The sequence below is a fragment of the Callithrix jacchus genome, chromosome 22 (genome assembly GCF_049354715.1).
Source record: "Callithrix jacchus isolate 240 chromosome 22, calJac240_pri, whole genome shotgun sequence".
NCBI lineage: Eukaryota > Metazoa > Chordata > Mammalia > Primates > Cebidae > Callithrix > Callithrix jacchus.
Window position 1 is genome coordinate 29,766,383 of NC_133523.1, and position 21,253 is coordinate 29,787,635.

General features: G+C 44.0%; 1 protein-coding gene across 8 annotated transcripts in view; it reads right to left on the reverse strand.

Moving 5' to 3' along the window:
* CEP89 (centrosomal protein 89) overlaps window positions 1-21,253 on the reverse strand; it is a 70,626-nt gene that overhangs the window by 10,484 nt on the left and 38,889 nt on the right. For 5 of the 8 annotated variants that reach the window (XR_008478656.2, XR_013531351.1, XM_035287044.3 and 2 more), the window contains exons 12-16: window positions 20,607-20,710; window positions 15,279-15,394; window positions 12,896-13,076; window positions 6,499-6,666; window positions 4,830-4,971 (exon numbers count right to left, since the gene is read on the reverse strand). Coding sequence is in view for 5 of the 8 variants with exons in the window: in XM_035287044.3 (XP_035142935.2) it covers window positions 4,830-4,971; window positions 6,499-6,666; window positions 12,896-13,076; window positions 15,279-15,394; window positions 20,607-20,710 (711 nt within the window). In the remaining 3 variants the exon portion in view is untranslated. The remainder of the gene's footprint in view (window positions 1-4,829; window positions 4,972-6,498; window positions 6,667-12,895; window positions 13,077-15,278; window positions 15,395-20,606; window positions 20,711-21,253) is intronic. The other 3 variants (XR_013531352.1, XM_035287045.3, XM_078362113.1) reach the window with 1 other exon arrangement.

The window sequence follows — 21,253 nt, forward strand, 5'->3', positions numbered from 1 at the left end:
GAAAAGACAAATAAGGAAGAGAAAAAATCTCGAATGTTACCACTAAAGAATAATGAGATAAATAAGAGGAACAAATGATATACAAAATAACGAGAAAACAATCAACAAAATGATAGGAATAAGTCCTTGCATATCAATAGCAATCTTGAATGTAAATTAATTAAAATTTCCACTTAAAAGATACAGAGTGGCTGAATGGATATTAGAAAAAAAACCATATCCAACTATGTGCTGCCTACAAGAAACACATTTCACTTGTAAAGATCCATACAGACTGAAAGTAAAGGGATGAAAAAAATATTCCTTGAACTATGATCCGGTGGAAAAAGAAACCAAAATTTAAAAGAAGAGAGAGAAATACTCCATGTAAATAGAAACCAAAAGCAAGCAGGAGTAGCTATACTTGCATAAAATAAAACAAACTTTAAGTCAAAAATTGTGAAGAGACAAAGAAGGTCATATTATAATAATAAGGGGATAAACTCAGTAAAAGGACATATATTCTAAACATATGTATCCAATACCAGAGCATCTGGGTATATAAAGCAAATATTAGATCTAAAAGAAGAGATAGACTGCAATATAATAATACTTGGGGACTTTAACCTCTCAGCAATCGGATCACCAAGACAGAAAACCAACAAAGAGGGCTGGGCGCGGTGGCTCACGCCTATAATCCCAGCACTTTGGGAGGCTGAGGCAGGTGGATCACGAGGTCAAGAGATCGAGACCATCCTGGTCAACAAGGTGAAACCCCATCTCTATTAAAAATACAAAAATTAGCTGGGCACGGTGGCGCGTGCCTGTAATCCCAACTACTTGGGAGGCTGAAGCAGGAGAATTGTTTGAACCCAGGAAGCGGAGGTTGTGGTGAGCTGAGATTGTACCATTGCACTCCAGCCTGGGCAACAAGAGCGAAACTCCATCTCAAAAAAAAAAAAAAAGGAAAAGAAAACCAACAAAGAAACACTGAATTTAACTGCACTTCAGACAAAATGACCTAACGGACATTTACAAAACACTTCATTCAATGACTACAGAATATACATTCTTCTGATCGACATACAGAACATTCTTTAGAATACACTGTGTGTTAAGCCACAAAGCAAACTCAACACATTTTAAAATGCTGACATCATATCACTTATCTCCTCAGACCACAGTGGACTAAAACTAGAAAGCAACAACAAGAGGAACTTTGAAAACTGTACAAACACATGGAAATTACACAATGTGCCCTTTAACGATTGAGTCAATGAAGAAATTAAGGAAGATGTCGAAGATTTCTCGAAACAAATGAAAAACACGACATCATAAACACAAGATACCAAAACCCACAGGTACCCCATAGATACAGCAGAAGCAGTACTAAGAGGGAATTTTATAGCAATAAATGCCTGCATCGCAAAAGTGGAAAGATTTCACATCAACAACCTAATGATGAACTAGGAACTAGAAAAACAAGAACGAACCATACCCCAAATTAGTAGAAAGAAAAAATAAAGATCAGAGCAGAACTAAGTGAGGCAGGATGAAGTGTTCTTATGGTCCCGGTGATGCAGGAGGCTGAGGCAGGAGGACTACTTGAACCCAGGCATTCACGGTCAACCTGGGCAACATAGTGAGAAATCACTGCTGACAAACTGGAAAACCTAGAGAAAATGAATATATTTCTGGACAACATACAACCTACAGAGGCAGGATAAGTAAAGTTATGAGACCGTACTGACTTGTCACCCTTTAGTGAAGCTCCACAGGCTCCTTTGGCGTGGGATCCTTTTATGTGCACCACCCTTGTATGTCAGCACCTAACTCTTTCGCAAGGTAAGTAGTCCCACAGGATCCCAGCCAACTACCAGGTGGTTACATCTTCCCGATACCCAGTATGGCCTGGGAAAAAGAACCAAAGTCCCTCATTCATAATGTAGCTTCCCCAGTCTCCAGCCAATCAGCACCAAAAGCCCAAGAAGCTACTCTCTTAGCTACTAGGAATTAGCTACTACCAATTTCTGCCCGGGGAGGGATAAAGACTTCTCCAGGGTCCTGCATGCACAGCTAGGAGCAAGGTTTTGTTTATAGTGACCTTTTCTTCATTTTAATAGTAAAAAACACACCCCTAATGAGACATGTGATGCATGTTAGAGCATGTAGACTGAGTGCATGCACCAACTACAGGTCCACCTTTGCCCACTCAACCTACCAGTTCTTTTTTTTTTTTTTTTTGAGACGGAGTTTCACTCTTGTTACCCTGACTGGAGTGCAATGGCGCGATCTCGGCTCACTGCAACCTCCGCCACCTGGGTTCAGGCAATTCTCCTGCCTCAGCCTCCCGAGTAGTTGGGATTACAGGCACACGCCACCGTGCCCAGCTAATTTTTTGTATTTTTAGTAGAGACGGGGTTTCACCATGCTGACCAGATGGTCTCCATCTCTTGACCTCGTGATCCACCTGCCTCGGCCTCCCAAAGTGCTGGGATTACAGGCTTGAGCCACCATGCCCGGCCTCAACCTACCAGTTCTTTATGAATATGCATGCGTAACTCCTATAAAGGGACATTCCCTTAAGATACTAGGGGCTGTCTCTTCCTCTGTCTCATGGAATGTACTTTTGCTTTGCAATAAACTTCTTTGCCTGCTTTTACTTTGAACTTGCTCTCATTCTTTTGTGTAGTGAAGTCAAGAATCTGAACTGGCCCATCAGCAACACTACCAAGATTGAATCAGAAAGAAGTCCGGGCACGGTGGCTCACGCCTATAATCCCAGCACTTTGGGAGGCCGAGGCGGGTGGATCACGAGGTCAAGAGATAGAGACCATCCTGGTCAACATGGTGAAACCCCATGTTGCCTGTCTCTACTAAAATACAAAAAATTGGCTGGGCATGGTGGCGTGCGCCTGTAATCCCAGCTACTCAGGAGGCTGAGGCAGGAGAATTGCCTGAACCCAGGAGGCGGAGGTTGCCGTGAGCCGAGATCGCGCCATTGCACTCCAGCCTGGGTAACAAGAGCGAAACTCCGTCTCAAAAAAAAAAAAAAAAAAGAAAGAAAGAGAAAACCAATAAACAAATAATGAGATTGAATTATTAATAAAAAGTTTCCCAACAAAGAAAAGTCCAAGACCAGATGGTTTTTCTGCCAAATTCTACCGACCTTACAAAGAACTAATACAAATTCTCCTCAAACTATTCCAAAAAAAAAAAAAAAAGGAAGAGGAAGGGATTCTCTAATTCTTTGAGGTCAGCAATACCCTCATACCAAAACCAGAGAAAGCCACAATAAAAAAGAATTCTACAGGCCAATATCCCTAATGAATGAATACAGATGCAAAATCCTCAACAAAATGCTAGCAAACCAAATTCCACAGCACATCAAAAAAATAACATGCCATGATCAAGTGGGATCAAGAGATGCAAAGACGGTTCAACACTCACAAATCCATAAACACAACAGATCACATCAACAGGACAAAGGATCAAAACCAGATGAGCACCTCAACGGACACAGAAAAAAAAACTGATAAAAATTCAACATCCCTTCATGATCAAAAACCCTTGGTAAACTAGGCATAGATGGAACATACCTAACATAATAAATGCCATATATGACAAACTCACAGCTAACATCATATCGAGTAGGGAAAAGCTAAAAGCCTTTCCCCTCAGAACTGAAACTAGTTAAGGATGCCTACTTTCACCAGTGGATAGATCACAAGGCAAAGAGATCAAAACCATCCTGGCTAACACGGTGAAACCCAATGAAATATAAAAAATTATGGCTCACACCTATAATCCCAGCACTTTGGGAGGCCAAGGCAGGTGGATCACAAGGTCAAGAGATCAAGACCATCCTGGTCAACATGGTGAAACCCCGTCTCTACTAAAAATACAAACAATTAGCTGGGCATGGTGGCACGTGCCTGTAATCCCAGCTACTCAAGAGGCTGAGGCAGGAGAATCGCGTGAACCCAGGAGGCAGAGGTTGCAGTGAGCTGAGATTGCGCCATTGCACTCCAGCCTGGGTAACAAGAGTGAAAGTCCATCTCAAAAAAAAAAAAAAAGATTTGTAACATTTTTTGAGAATGGTATCTCAAAACCAGTTTAATTAACATTTTTCTTTCTTATTTTGTTTTAGGGACAGGGTCTTGCTCTGTCTCCCAGGCTGGAATGCAGTAGTACAGTCATAGCTCACTGCAGCCTTAAACTCCCACAATTAAGTGATCCTCCCACCTCAGCTTCCTGAGTAGCTGAGACTACAGGTGCATGCCACCATGTCCGGCTAATTTTTAAATTTTTTTGTAGACATGGGATCTCACTATGTTGCCCAGGCTGGTCTCAAATTCCTGGGCTCAAATGATCCTCCTGCCTCCGCTTCCTGAGTAGCTGGGACTATAGGACACAGCACCATGACAGGGTAATACAGTTGAAATTTTAAAATACAGATGCTTCTCAACTTACAACAGGGCTACATCCTGATAAACCCATCATAAGTCAAACAAACTGTATATCAAACATGCATTTAATCCTGACAACACAGCAGTTGGTTCCCAACTTATGATGATTCAATCTACATTTTTTCAACATTTATAATGGTGTGAAAGCAACAGGCAGTTAGTATAAATGGTAACTGTAAGTTATAAGGAGCTCCTCAACTTACAATAAGGTTACTTCCCAATAAATACTTCATAAAGTCAAAAATTCCTAGGTCAAAGCATCCCTTATAAGTCAGGGAGTGCCTGCGTAAAGCTTTTAAAAGATCATTTAAAAAAACACTCTTAAAATCACATTTGCATATTAACTTGCAGTTTACTTGACGTAACCTTCAGGAAACTTACCAGACACTTAAGACTGTCACGTTCCTGGGTTACAGTCTCTGCCAGGCCAACAAGGTTTGCCAGGTACTGGTGAGCAGACATTTCATTCCCCATGGCTTTTTCCACCTGCTTTTTGAGGACCTCAATTTTCTTCTGAGATTTCCTAAGAGTTACCCCAAATGGTAGAACAAAAAAACCCATTCGTTTACATGGCTAGGGCATGGTGAATATCTGTATTACAAAAACAGCAAGTATGTTAGCATTTAAATGCTATTCTTCAGCAACCTAAATCTTCTATTAAGTTTCACGGTGAGAAGAGGTAACTGAATTTAATTTGAAACGGAGCATAATCAGTGACCCGAACGCTCAAGTTAATAGGAGGAGTTCCAAATGTCTTAACAATGAATAAGCTCATTAAATTATATATATATATATATATATATATATAGTTTGTTTGTTTGTTTTTTGAGACATAGTCTTGCTCTGTTGCCCAGGCTGGAGTGCAGTGGCCTGATCACAGCTCACTGCAACCTTCACCTCCCAGGTTCAAGTGATTCTCATGCCTCAGCCTCCTGATTACTCAGCTGGGATTACAGGCACCACCAATAGTCATATGATAACCCTTAGACTCAAAGTTTTCCTAACCATGTCCCAAAAGTCTACTTTGGGATTACTGGATCCAATTACTAGATTACTGGCCAGCTAATTTTCTGGTTTTTTTTTTTTAAGTAGCCACGGTTTCTGTTGGCCAGGCTGGTCTTGAACTCCTGACCTCAAGTGATCTGCCCGTCATCCCAGCTTCACAAAGTGCTGGGATTACAGGCATGAGCCACTGCACCTGTCCTACAGGCTCATTACATATTATTCTATTAACTTTCTAGCTCATGTTCTAAAAGGAAATGTTGGTTAACGTTGGTTAACAGGGGCCGGGCGTGGTGGCTCACGCCTGTAATCCCAGCATTTGGGAGGCCAAGGCAGGTGGATCATGAGGTCAAGAGATCGAGACCATCCTGGTCAACATGGTGAAACCCCGTCTACTAAAAATACAAAAAAAAATTAGCTGGGCATGGTGGTGCATGCCTGTAATCCCAGCTACTCAGGAGGCTGAGGCAGGAGAATCGCCTGAACCCAGGAGGCGGAGGTTGCGGTGAGCTAAGATCGGCCATTGCACTCCAGCCTGGGTAACAAGAGCGAAACTCCGTCTCAAAAAAAAAAAAAAAAAAAGTTGGTTAACAGAAACATACTTATTATAGTCTGATATCCAGTCATTATAACTACCCTTTTCCATTTTATAGCCACTATAAGAAAAAGAAAAGGTTAAAAGAAATGAAATGGAATAATCTTCATTTGTCTTTTTTGAGACTGGGTCTCACTCTGTCGCCCAGGCTGGAGTGCAATGGCACAATTTCAGCTCACTGCAACCTCTGCCTCACAGGCTCAAGTGATTCTCCTGCCTCAGCCTCCGAGTAGCTGGGATTACAGGAGCCTGCCACCATCGCCTGGCTAGTTATTGTATTTTTAGTAGAGATGGGATTTCACCATGTTGGCTGGGCTGGTCCTGACCTCAAATGATCCACCTGCCTTGGCCTCCCAAAGTGCTGGGATTACAGGCACGAACCACTGCACCCAGCCCACTTGTCTTTTTTAACTACTGAAAATAAAAACCAACTTAAAGGAAAAAGATATGAACCTATTTATTTTCTGTGCTTTTTCAAGTTCGGCTTCCAGCACTTTCTTCTGCTCTGTGAGACTGTTCCTCTCTAACAGCAGGCTCTTCTTCTGTGCCTGCAGGACTGTCAGCTTTTCCATCAGCTCTTCCATCTCAGCCCTTTCTTTCTCTTCTTCCTTCTGTAACTGGCTGAAGTACAAAAACATTACAGGCTCGCATCCTGCACAATGAAGCTAAAATCGGGCAGATGAGTAATAAGAGCCCAGCTCTCCAGCCCCTGGGTGGGTCACTTGGAAGTCCTCTGTGGAAACATCTCCCCATCCTGGGCCCTAGAGAACCTCGGACCAAGCTGCTAGACAATGGGAGAGAGGGTGTGGCTGAGCACACACTCTGTGTGTGTGTGTGTGTGTGTGTGTTTGAGACAGGGTCTCACTCTGTTGCCTAGGCTGAAGTGCAGTGGTACAATCATTGATCACTGCAACTTTGAACTTCTGGACTCAAGCTATCCTCCTACCTCAACCTCCCAGCAGGGACCACAGGCACACACCATGCCTGGCTAATTTTTGTGTTTTTAGTAAAGACAAGGTCTCACTATGTGGCCCAGGCTGGTTTCAAACCCTAGGGCTCAAGTAATTCTCCTGCCTTAGCTTTCCTAAGAGCTGGGATTACAGGCATGAGCCACCACACCCAGCCACAGTTCTTTTATGGTGATGATCTAACCTCTTTTTGCCCACAGTTTTGGGGTGTGTGTGTGTGTGTTTATACCCTATTCCTTGCAAAAAAAAAAATATCTAAGACTGTTCTACTTTTTACATGGTTATAAATGCTAGATTTTTAAAAAACCCTACTGTTAAAAAATTTTTTCCTAATAATGTAATTATAAATACATGTTTTTAAGACAAAAGAAAGAACACAGGGGCACTTGTTTTGGTGAATGTCAGTTTGGGACTGAATCTGCACAGAGAGTAACTTGGGACAGGGGCTGCATCCTTTACCAGCACAGCAGGAATACACAACAATGTGATTTTAAGGTTTGTCAACTGTAAAACATACAAAATCCAGGATTGGTTTCTTTCACTGTAAACTTATTTAACTATTATTTTATTGGATAAATTGTTGAGCTGGATTAACGATAAAAGGTTAAAGTAGAATGTTGAAAATACAAAGACTTCTGCTTACAGCCAAGATAGAGTTAGAGAGACCAGATTTACCCTTCATCTAGAAAACGAGGCAAAACGGAAGAAACAAGTTTTCAGACTTTGGACAACAGGCGAGGCAGGACTGTGATCCCGAAGGGAAGGGAACACAAAGTGAGTGCTGCAACTGCTCCCGGCACCGTCTTGTCTGGCAGACACCTGCTGAGCCCAGGTCAAGGCAGCCGGAATTTCCAGGGCAGGGCAGAGGGCGTTTCACAGAGGGAGAAAGGGCTCTGGAGATCTTGAGGGGTCTTTAGCTGGGTACTGCTCTGTCTGTATGTGAGAGGAAACTGCCTAAGGCAGAGGAAAGAAACACTACAAAGAGTAGGCAGAACAATTTCTGACATTTACAAAGAACCGGAAATAGTTCATGCACCCACCAGTCAGAATGGAAAGGACTTATAATAAAAGAGAAGTGTTACTGTCTTAGCAGTGGGGCTAACTTAGCCCTAGACTAGAGGATGCTTTGGGTCCACCCTAACAAACCTCAGCTTTGGAAGAATCCAGCTTAGCCAGGTGCGATAGCTCACGCCTATAATCCCAGCACTTTGGGAGGCTGAGGTGGGAAGATCGCTTTAGCCCAGGACTTTAAGACCAACCTGGGCAACATAAGAAGAGCCTGTTTTTACAAAAATAAATACATTAAATAAAGAATCCAACAATTCTCTAGTGGCGTAAGTGTGCACCACAATGATATCTAACACTATTTAAAGCAATGCAATAAGCCTAGCATCCTGCAACATAAAATCTACACCATCCAGCACCCAATCAAGCATGAGAATAAGCAGTAAAATATGATCCATGATCAGGAGGGAAAAAAAATCAACAGAACAGATCCAGAAGTGAGAAAGATGATGGCAGTGGCAATAAAAGCGTTTTAGAAAAACATGCTCCTACGTTTGAGAAAGCAGAGAAAAACAGCATGCTGGAGACAGAGAATAGAAAAAAGACACGAAGGGATCTTACGGAGGTGGGAAAATCATTACGCTGAGCGAACAATATATTGGATGGGACTAGCAGCAGATGAGATTGTAGAAGTAAAGATTTGTGAAGTTGAAGGCACAGTGATATACACTGTCTGACTGAAGCCCAGAGAGAAACAAGCGTGGGGGAAAAAGTGAACAGAGTAATCAAAAGAACAACATCAAGCAGTCCAGGAGAGGCGAGAGGGACAAACAAGAGAACGTTCAAGTTGAGCCGAGAGAGTTCCAAACTTGATGAAAAATATACACTGATGGCCCCAAGAAGCTTCACGAACTTCATGCAGAGTAAAGAAACCCTGCAGGCCGGGTGCAGGGCCCCCACTGTAATCCTAGCACTTTGGGAGGCCAAGCGGGGAGGCTCATTCAAGGCCAGGAGTTTGAGACCAGCCTGGACAACATAATGAGACTCTGTCTCTACAAAAAAGATTATAAATTAGCCAGGAGCAGTGGTACACGCCTGTAGTCCCAGCTACTCAGGAGGCTGAGGCAGGAGGATCACTTGGGTCCGGGGGGTGGAGGGGGTTGGGCTGTCCTTTTACTTTTAACCTTTCTCTATCTTTATGCTTGCGACATATCTTAAAGACAACACAATTGTGTTTTAGTTTAGCCAGTCTGACATTCTTTGTCTTTTAATTGGAGCATTTTGTCCATTTAGTGTATCTACTATTAATATGTTGGGTTTTAAACCTAACATTTTACTTCATGTTTTCTGTCCTCCCACTTGCCTACCTTTCATTTTCCTGCTCTTATTTGGATTATTTTTTAAGCATTCTTTTCCCTCCCATACTAGTTTAAAAGTTATATACATTGTTTCCAGAAATTTCATCATACATATTTTCAAATTATAAAATTAGTAACACTTTTATCCTCTTCCAAATGATATAAAGACTTTAGAACGCAAACTCCATGGAACTTGTGCCTGATTAGATGCTATTATTGTCACGCCTTTTAATTTTATGTATTCTTAAATCCCGAACATATTATCATTTTATAGACTCATGGTCATCACATTTACCTGTATATTTACCACTATCATTTACTTTCATTTTACTTCCTTCTTCCTTCTCAGGCATCCTGCCTTGAATTAGCCAGAGGGGGGCCTTCCTTGAACATCACATCTAAACAGTCCTCCTGACTGCAAGTCTCTCTCCATCTTATTATCCTCATTTTTATATAATATATATACACACACACATACACACATATATACATACACATACAAATATATAAAAATACTAATATTTATATATAAATATATATATATTTTATATATATACACGTATGTGTGTGTATATATATAAACAGAACATCTTTAAGAGTAAGAATTCTTAATTTTGGCTATTGTGTGTTTCAGTTCTAAAAATTCTATTTGTTTCTTTCACAAATCCACTATGTCATGTTTTGTACTTCCCTGAAGAAATTTTGAACTCCTGGGTCCAAGAGATCCTCCCACCCTGGCCTCCCAAAGTGCCCGGATCACAGGCATAAGCCACTGCGCCCCACTCCCCCCAGGACTTTTTTTTTTCTTTGAGATGAAGTCTTGTTCTGTCGCCAGGCTGGAATGCAGTGACATGATCTCAGCTCACTGTGCAACCTCTGCCTCCTGGATTCAAGCAATTCTCCTGCCTCAGTCCCCCATGTAGCTGGTACTACATGTGTGTGCCACCAGGCCCAGCTAATTTTTGTATTTTTATTAGAGTTGGGGTTTCACCAGGTTGGCCAGGATGGTCTCGATCTCTTGACCTCATGATTTGCCCGCCTTGGCCTCCCAAAGTGCTGGGATTACAGGCGTGAACCACCTAGGACTTTCTTAAAACCCTCCCAGACAAAGACCAGGGGCCAGGACTGGTGCTCATGCCTATAATCCTAACACTTTTGGAGGCCAAGGGAGAAGGGTCACTTGAGGCCAGGAGTACAAGACCAACACGGGCAACACAGCAAAACCACATTACAACAAAAATATTTCAAAGTTATTCCCACATGGTGGCACATGAGTACAGTCCCAGCCACTTGGGAAACCAAGGGAGGAGAATCGCTTGAGCCTGGAGCTCAAGGCTGCAAGTGAGCCATGATGGAGCCGCTTCACTCCAGCCTGGAAGACAGGACGAGATCTTACCTTAAACTAAACTAAACTAAACAAAGAGAATAAAGACCACATACTTTAACATTCTGAGGACAGTCTACAAATGCTTTCCCTCTAAATATGTCTGTGGTTTCTCTTTTTTTTTTTTTTAGACAGAGTCTTACTCTGTCACCCACCTGCGCCTCCCGGGTTCAAGCCATTCTCCTGCCTCAGCCTCCTGAGAAGCTGCGACTACAGGCATACACCATCACATCTGGCTAATTTTTGTGTTTTTAGCAGAGATAGAGTTTCACCATGTTGGCCAGGCTGGTCTCAGTTTCCTGACCTCAAGTGATCCACCCACCTCGGCCTCCCAAAGTGCTGGGATTACAGGCATGAGCCACCGTGCCTGGCCCTTAACTAGTTATTTTTAAAAGTTTTCTTCCTTCAATACTACATTAATTTTAGTTTACTACAACTTTGTACTTTATAAACTTTTTAATTTTAACTTTTTGACTTTTTTATAACACTTAGCTTAAAACACAAGTTGTACAGCTATACAAAAATATTTTCTATTTTTATATTGTTAATCTCAAGCTTTTTTCTATTAAAATTTTTTTTTAACTTTCTAGACTTTTTTGTTTCTTTTTTTAATGAAGAACAAATGCACATAGGAGCCTAGGACTTCAGAGGGGCAGGATCATCAGTGTCACTGTCCTCCACCTCCATGTCTCAACCCACTGGAAAGTCTTCAGGGGCGGTAACACGCATGGAGCTTTCACCTCCTGTGATAACAATGCCTGCTTCTGGACACCTCCTGAGGGACCCTCCTGAGCCTGTTTTACAGTTAACTTTATTCTTTTATAAGTAGAAGTGCACTCTAAAATAATAAAAAAAAAAAGTGGGGTAAATACGGCCAGGCATGGTGGCTCACACCTGTAATCCCAGCACTTTGGGAGGCCAAGGCAGGTGGATCACGAGGTCAGGAGTTCGATACCTACCAACATGGTGAAACCCTGTCTCTACTAAAAATACCAAAAAAAAAAAAAAAAAGTAGCTGGGCATGGTGGCACATGCCTGTAATCCCAGCTACTTGGGAGGCCGAGACAGGAGAATTGCTTGAACCCAGGAGGCAGTGGCTGTCGTAAGCCAAGATCACGCCATTGCACTCCAGCCTAGGCAACAAGAGCGAGACTCCATCTCAAAAAAAAAAGTAGGGTAAATACACAAACCAGTAACATAGTCATTTATTATCATTCTCAAGGATTGTGCACTGGCAGCGCCGGTTTACACCAGCATCATCACAAACACGTGAGTCAGGCATTGAGCTATGATGTTACAATGGCTATGGCATCACCAAGTGACAGGAATATTTTGGCCCCATTATACTTGTATGGGACCACTGCTGTATATGTCATCCATTGTTGACTGAAGCATTGTTTCATGTATATTTATGTAGTTATGACACAACCACAAAACACGTTGGCTGCAGGAATACATGTCTGAGAAAAATAAAATTATAAAGATGACCACGATTTCAAAAAGATTTCCTTCCTCTACTGCAACAGAAAAGCACATGTCTGGCCCAACGTGGTGGCTCACGCCTGGAATCCCAGCACTTTGGAAGGCCAAGGTGAGTGAACTGCTGGAGCCCAGTTCAAGATCAGCCTGGCAACGTGGTGAAACCCCATCTCTACTAAAAATACAAAAATTAGCTTAGCATGGTGGCAAGTGCCTGTAGTCCCAGCTACTCAGGAGGCTGAGGCAGAAGAAACGCTTGAACCTGAGAGGCAGAGGTTGCAGTGAATTGAGATCACGCCACTGCACTCCATCCTGGTGACAGAGTGAGACTCCGTTAAAAAAAAAAAAGTCCCATTCTCACTTTCAGACACCCGTGCTGCTATGCCGTGCATGACCATAGGTGAAGAAACCCAGAAAGGACTCAGCAACCTCTCTCCATTCTGCCTGTAACCTAACAGGCAGAATGACTCATTATACTCAAAAAGGCACTAAATCAGCTGGGTATAGTGGCTCATGCCTGTAATCCCAACACTTTGAGAGGCTGAGGTGGGCAGATCGCTTGAGTCCAGGAGTTTGTGACCAGCCTGGACAACATAGCAAGACCCTGTCTCAATAATAAAAATAAAAATAAAAAAGACAAAACATTAACTCCTTACCTTTTTAATTCATTTACAATTGATTTATGAACTTCCACTGCGATTTTGCCCTCTGAGTGTGTTTTGAGTTCTCGGCATTTGGCACGTAAAATCTCTAACTGTTCCCTGTTCTCTGCCAACTCCTTTTCCTGGTCCTGGGTTTTCGCCTCCAGGAGCATTAGTTGTTTAGTCACCTTAGAAACTGAAAAACAAAAAGAGGAGGATACAAACTTGGCACAGAAGGCTTCAGAAAACACAATTACTGGCTATTAGGAAATACTAATGAGAGTCAGCTGATAAAAATGACCTGTTAAAGATCTTCTGGAGCGTTATAAATTAACACCAAAGGCTTTCTCTTTTTTTTTCTTTTGAGACAGAGTTTCGCTCTTGTTACCCAGGCTGAAGTGCAATGGCACGATCTCGGCTCATCGCAACCTCCGCCTCCTGGGTTCAGGCAATTCTCCTGCCTCAGCCTCCTGAGTAGCTGGGATTACAGGCACGCGCCACCATACCCAGCTAATTTTTTGAATTTTTAGTAGAGACAGGGTTTCACCACGTTGACCAGGATGGTCTCGATCTCTTGACCTCGTGATCCTCCCGCCTCAGCCTCTCAAAGTGCTGGGATTACAGGCATGAGCCACCGCACCCCGCCAGGCCTTCTCTTTAGAAATTACTGTCCCGGGTTGGGCGGAGGTTGCGGTGAGCTGAGATTATGATATTGCACTCCAGCCTGGGTAACAAGAGCGAAACTCTGTCTCAAAAAAAAAAAAAAAAAAAAAAAAAAAAAGAGGGTCGGACACGGTGGCTCAAGCCTGTAATCCCAGCACTTTGGGAGGCCGAGGTGGGTGGATCATGAGGTCAAGAGATTGAGACCATCCTGGTCAACATGGTGAAACCCCGTCTCTACTAAAAATACAAAAATTAGCTGGGCATGGTGGTGCGTGCCTGTAATCCCAGCAACCCAGGAGGCTGAGGCAGGAGAATTGCTGGAATCTGGGAGCCGAGATTGTGCCACTGCACTCCTGTTTGGGTGACAGAGTGAGACTCTGTCTCAAAGAAAGAAGAAAATATCTAATTGGTCAAAGAGAACATCTAAATGGCTGTTTCTGGATAATGGCAAAACAGCCTAGGCCACTCACTGAATCATACAGGTCAAAAGGTTTCCCTGCCCTGTGTGACCAGAAATTCTCATATCTGTTCAGATTTGGTAGGTTAAAGAAAATGAAGCTCAGTAAATAGGAAATTAATGTCATCCCCAACCCCATAAACAAAGATAGGAGGGCCCACAACTCTGTTTCCCCTCTCCCGCTTGACAATGTGAGAGTAAAGGCAAATACTCCTGGGCCACGCAGATCTCAGGGGAAGTCAGAGGCAGGAAACTCCTGTGTACCTCTCTGAGATGCTGTCATCTTTAAACATGACCTGGCTCTAAGAAACACAGAAAGTGCTAGCCCAGCAACTGCAGCCACAGCAGGGCCTCGTCATGGACCTGCCATGGCATGGAAGGGGCTGCCATTCCATAAGCAGCTGGAGAGGGGAAAACCTCCATCTGCTTATCCGAGTGCCACTGGCCTCATGCAAGACGGCTTGTGTTTCAGCTTCCCAGCCTATGCCATTCTTCACTAGGAAAGGAAAAAAGTAAAGCAAAGAGAAAAACACACTACTGCATTTTGTACTCATAAACTGTGGTTTTAGGCCGGGTACAGTGGTTCACGCCTGTAATCCCAGTACTCTGGGAGGCGAAGGCGGACGGATCATCTAAGGTCAGGAGTTCGAGACCAGCCTGGTTAAAATGGTGAAATCCCATTTCAAATAAAATAAATTGTGGTTTTAAAGCAGAAGCAATGACTCTTAGCCTGGTCTCCTTACAGCTGTGCACTGTCACAGACTGTAGGCTCCTAAGGGTTGGTTGGGGGAGTGCGTGGGAAGAGACGGGAAGAGGGACACTCTTGGAAGGTGTCTGACGGTGATCGAACCTGCAGAGGTTTCGCCTCCCATGCCCGCAAGCTCTGAAGGAAGGAAAGACACAGGCGAACTGTTTAGAAAGTGAACGGTTCTGCTGATTTACTCATCCAACAGCTATCCAGGAAGAGACCCTGTATTATTTCAGATGTTTACCTCTGGTGGTCTTTTCCATTTCTAAGGTACTATTTTACTCTAAAACCAGCTCTGCTGAGTCTAGCACGGTCACCTATAAGTGATTTACAAACCCATAGGATGATTAGAGACAGTGGAGTTTAAGAAAGCAATCTATGCATTGAGGATAATGACTTGGAAAGGTTTTAAGTTGCATTTCAGTAAAGAATGTAAAACATGATGGGGACCCCAGCAGGAGGGAGGTAGAAGGGTAAAATGACAATAGTGACATCAGCGTGTGGCCAGTGCTCAGCCGGAAAGACCTCACCTTCTTGGAGGCGCTCCTGGTGGCTGTCCTTGGCCTTCCTTTGCTGAATCTCCAACTGCTCCAGCAACAACTTGTTTTCCTCTAAAACCAGTTTTGCTTGAGTCTGAAGCTGCCGCCTGCAATTGATTTACAAGATGAAATACTGTGATTCAGGTGCTGAATGGCTACAGAGACACTCTGGAATCTAAAAGGAAGCAATGGGTACATTACAGGTCATGAATATCAAGCCACGTCTTCATGTTAAACATATTAACACAGCAACGAATCCTGCCATTTGCAGTAAGCTGGAGAAGGCCAGCCACAAGGTCTGAATTACAGACTGCTTCAGAAACACTTTCAGATGTCAAATTTCAAACACGTACAAAAGTAAAGAGAAAAAGAGTAGGAGACTCCCAGGTGCACAATACCCAGCTTGAGCCGTCACTAAATGGCTGCTGAGGTTTCATCTGTATAAACCTCTAATCTTGCCACCCACTACATTATTTCGAAGCCCATATTGCATATGTTTAAAGCATTTAGAAAGTTCCCATTTTAATTTTAAAATACTCCTCCATAATCAGTAGCATATTTGCAAAAAAAAAAAAAAAAAAAAAATTACTGTTAGCAGGCTTTGAAATGGTTTCTTAGAACTGTACGAATCTGCCCCAGCCTTTCTCTCAGCATGAGCAAACCCTCTCCTTCCAGTGCAATGTAAATCCCAGCCCAGCTCAGCCCTCCAGATCACAAATTCTGATTAGAACGAGTTGAAGGGATCTTAGAAACCACCTAGTTAAATGTTGACCACCCAAAGTAACACTGGGTGGTAAGTTACTTAGTAAGCAATAAACAATCTCGATTTGCACTTAAAACACTAAAGGTGAGGTGGAGGAAGGAAGAGATAAGAGGAAAGGAGTCGGGCTGTAACAGTGGTGTGGCCCCAACTGTTGCTGTGCACTGCTCCTGGGCACTGTGGGGGTGCCTCTTGCCTGCTACTGGCACCCATGGAGTGGGTTGCCATGCTGTCGGGAAGGACCTTACCCCAAACTGGTCTGTGCCAGTCTCCTCACTCCCACCACAAACTGGGCAGCTCCACGATGGTCTGTTTTATGTTTCAGACTTATTTATTTGGAGATAGGGTCTCACTCTGTCACCCAGGCCAGACTGCAGTGGTGAGATCTTGGGCCACTGCAACCTCTGCCTCAGCTTCCTGAGTATCTGGGATTATGGGCATGCACCACCACAGCAAGCTCATTTTTGTATTAATTTTTTTTGGTAGAGACAGGGTTTCGCCATGTTGGCCAGCCTAGTCTCAAACTCCTGACCTCAGGTGATCCTCCTGCCTTGGCCTCCCAAAGTGTTGGAATTATAGGTGTGAGCCACCATGCGTGGCTACATTTTGGACTAATTTATAAGACTTTATTTGTTCATTCATTCATTTGTTCATTTATTTCTTCCTCCCTCCCTCCCTTCATTTTATTTTTTACTTTTTTTTTTTTGAGACGGAGTTTCACTTTTGTTACCCAGGCTGGAGTGCAATGGCGCAATCTCCGCTCACCACAACCTCCGCCTCCTGGGTTCAGGCAATTCTCCTGCCTCAGCCTCCTGTGTAGCTGGGATTACAGGCACACGCCACCATGCCCAGCTAATTTTTTGTATTTTTAGTAGCGATGGGGTTTCACCATGTTGACCAGGATGGTCTCGATCTCGACCTCGTGATCCACCTGCCTCAGCCTCCCAAAGTGCTGGGATTACAGGCGTGAGCCACCGCGCCCGGCTTTTATTTTTTACTTTTTAGAAACAGGGTCTTGCTCTGTCACCCAGGTCATGCTCGGTCATCCAAGCGCCATCATAGCTCACTATAGCCTTGAATTCCTAGGCTTAATCAATCCTGCCGCAGCCTTCTGAATAGCTAGGTGCATGCCATCACGCCCAGCTAATTTTTTTTTTCTTTTTTTGAGACAAGGTCTTGTTCTGTCACCTAGGCTGGTCACAGTAGTGTGATCATAGCTCACTGCAGCCCCAAACTCCTGACCTCAAGTGATCCATCTTGGCCCTGCAAAGAGTTAGGGTTATAGGGATGAGCCACCCAGCCTGGCCCATTTCTTTTTTAAATGAAAGGGATCCCCCATTCCTAAAAAAAAGTTCAAAATCTCAGATTTGGGTTAACACTCCCTCTTATTTTATTTATTTAGTATTATTTTGTTTTTGAGACACGGTCTTGCTCTGCTGCCCAGGCTGGAGTACAGTGGCATGATCACAGCTCACTGCAGCCTCTGCCTCCTGGGTTCAAGTGATTCTCCTGCCTCTGCCTCCTGAGTAGCTGGGATCACAGGCATGCGCCACCACCCCCAGCTAATTTTTTGTATTTTTAGTAGAGACTGGGTTTCCCCAAGTTGTCCAGGCTGGTCTCAAACTCTTGACCTCAACTGATCCTCCTGCCTTGGCCTCCCAAAGTGCTAGGATTACAGGCATGAGCCACTGTGCCCAGCCACCCTCCTATTTTATAGAGAAAGAAACAGACCCATTAAGCCTGAGGTTACTCAGTGATTCAGGGGAAGTTAGGGAAAGAAATACAAAATTTAGTTGCAGCCCAGAAGTTCATTGAGAAATTACTGGCAACCAAGCAGAAAGCAACTGCTGGGCCAGATGCAGTGGCTCATGCCTATAATCCCAGCACTTTGGTAGGCTGAGGTGGGCAGCTCACCCAAGGTGAGGAGTTAGAGATCAGCCAGTCTAACACAGTGAAACCTTGTCTCTACTAAAAATACAAAAAAAAAATTAGTCAGGTGTGGTGATGGGGGCCTGTAATCCCAGCTCTTCGGGAGGCTGAGGCAGGAGAATCACTTGAACCTGGGAGGCAGAGTTGCTATGAGTTGAGATCATGGCACTGCCCTCCAGCTTGGGTGGCAGAGCAAGACTCTGTCTCAAAAAAAAAAAAAAAAAAAGCATCTGCTGAAGGATGAAGTCCGTGTACCGAGTGCCGCGTGCAGGTTTAGCAGCCATGCACATGTGCAGGTACCAAGAGCGGCAAGGAGCTCTGCCCACCAAGTGTGATGCTCCAGCCGGAGGGCAGTGAATTCAAAGTAAGGGACTGGCAGCCAGGGAGGCCCCGAGCAAGCCTGATGCTCTCCCCATGCCGGTGTGGGCCATCACACTCGAGCAGAGGGCAGACTTCAAATCCCAACAAACGCAGGACCAGAGAACACTGCAGCGCTGTGGATTTGAAAGCAGGGCCTGTCTTTCTTTCCTCTGTTTAGTTGTTTTCATTTTAAGGAAATGCAGACAAGTTGGACTTGTAGCTATATACAAGGCTAGGGAAGGAATCTGGGGTTCTGGAATCTAACAAGCTCTCTTGAGCCCCAGCCTGGCTAAGCTGCTTTCCAGGGCACTGTTTAAGGAGGGCATGAGGGGAGACATACTAGGAACCCCGGTGGAAGGAAATCCAAGCTCAAGACTTGGAGGTCACAGAGCACCAAGACCCAGGAGTTGCCCGGGCCATGTCCACGGACGCATCAGTGACCACAAAATCAGGGAGAACCAATAGTAAGAGTGCTGTTGACTCAATTCTAGATTTCTAAACATCACATCTAGAAAATATTTCATTTTTCCCAGTGATATATAACATACCTATTCAAAGTGAGCAGTTTTGGTTTTCTTAGTCCTGCCTAGATACTGCTTTTAGGCTTTAAAGACACGCACTTTAATACAGTTAACAGGCATTGCTGTTGCTGTGCTAGATGCGGGGCCACACACAGAAATAAACAGGACATTGGTTCCTGCCCTTGAGGAGTTCACAAAGGAGAAGAGGGAGGCAGATGTGGAGGCAGACAGGATAGGCAGGCACAGTGTGGCAGGTACCAGGACCAGGGCATGTGTTTAGGGCCACATCAGAACTAGAGACAAGGGGCCGGGCACTGTGGCTTACACCTGTAATCCCAGCACTTTGGGAGGCCAAGACTGGAGGATCACTTGAGCCTAGGAGTTCAAGATCAGTCTGCGAAACAGTGAGACCCTGTCTCTACAAAAAAAATTTTTTTAATTGGCTGGGCATGGTAGTGCACATCTGTAATCCCAGCTACTTGGGATGTTGAGGTGGGAGGATGGCTTGAGCCCAGAAGGCTGAAGCTGCAGTGAGCTATGACTGAGCCACTGCACTCCAGCCTGGGCAATAGAGTGAGACCCTAATTCTAAAAAACATCAGAAACAGACACACTGAGTGCAGTGGCTCACGCCTATTAATTCCAGCACTTTGGGAGGCCAAGGCGGGCAGACCACTTGAGGTCAGGAGTCTGAGACCAGCCTGGCCAACATGATGAAATCCATCTCTACTAAAACTACAAAAATTAGCCAGGCATGGTGGTGTGTGCCTAAAGTCCCAGCTACTTGGGAGGCTGAGGCAGGAGAATCACCTGAATTCAGAAGGTGGAGGTTGCAATGAGCCAAGATCATGACATTGTTGCATTCCAGCCTGGGCAACACAGCAGGACTCGGTCTCAAAACAAGAAAGGAAGGAGGGAGGGAGGGAGGGAGGGAGTGACACAAGGAAGCAATATAATGGCCTCTCCTGAAGGCAGCGCTATAGACAAGGCACCATTCCAGCAGGACCCTAGAGGGTAAGGAGTGCAGAAGGGGCTTTTGAGGAAGGACAGGTTGGAAGTGGGGCAACCTCAGCTGTCAGGGTATCTGCCAGGGCGGGATGAATGGGAGCTAGTCATCCAGGCCTCATCCTGAGCTTTCTGTTCTCAAACCCTGGAAGCTATCACTGGGGTCTAAGAAGGGATGAGACTCTCCAGGTCTGAGATGGGAAAATCACCCTAGAAAAATACCACCTCAGAAAATAAAAAGCAGAAAGCAACTATATTTCAAGTTTGAGAACCTACTTAGAATTTTTTTTTTTGAGATGGAGTTTTGCTCTTGTTACCCAGGCTGAAGTGCAATGGCACAATCTTGGCTCACCACAACCTCCGCCTGTGGGTTCAAGCAATTCTCCTGCCTCAGCCTCCTGAGTAGCTGGGATTACAGGCACACGCCACCATGCCCAGCTAATTTTTTGTATTTTTAGTAGAGATGGGGTTTCACATGTTGACCAGGATGGTCTCGATCTCTTGACCTTGTGATCCACCTGCCTCGGCCTCCCAAAGTGCCTACTTAGAATTTTAAAAGTCATCTTGAAAATATAAGTTTAGAATAATTTATTAGGGTTTTATTGTACCTTACGAATTTCTTAGAAACTCTCCCTTAAAATATTGTAGTTAAAAATGTAATTATGTGTTTCATAATTTTATAACATATTTTCCTATTATCACGTGTTTTAAATTAGCAGAAGAGCAAAAACACCACGCCACTTGCCATTCCTCAGTGGTGACAGGACTACTCTTATTTAACTCCTGGTGCAGTTCTTCATTTTCTTTCACCACTTCCTGGACTCGCATCCTAAACATTCTCATTTCCTCCTGAAATAAAATATATGTAAATTACAACACACACATCTCTATTTCTCCATTCTGGTGCTTCTGCTGTGGCTAAAATCAAACGCTAACAGCCGTTAGCAAAGTCTCACAACAGGCCAGCCTTTGACTCTCGGTACCAGCACAAGCGGTGCCTGCTCTCAGGGAGCTTATGGTCTACTGAGAAAGCACCAGGACAAAATGTAAGGCCAAGTACAGAGGCAAAGCACCCGGGCTTCCAAGTACTCGATTCCTTATTTGATAACGTTGTTCTGTGACTGCTGAATACCGACAGAAAAGGCAGAGGTGCCCATCAACACTGTCATTTTTCCTTTGTTTAAAGACTCAGGAAAAATTGGAGGTTTTTCATGTAAAAAATAAGAACTTTTCATCCTTAATTAAAGCTAGATTTGGTGGGGAAGGGGTTAGTTAGTGTGGGAGTTGGAGGAAGCTCTTTTTATTTATTTTTTTTGTTTTGAGACAGGGTCTTGCTCTGTCTCCCAGGCTACGGTACAGTGGTGCAATCATACCTCATGGCACCCTCAACCT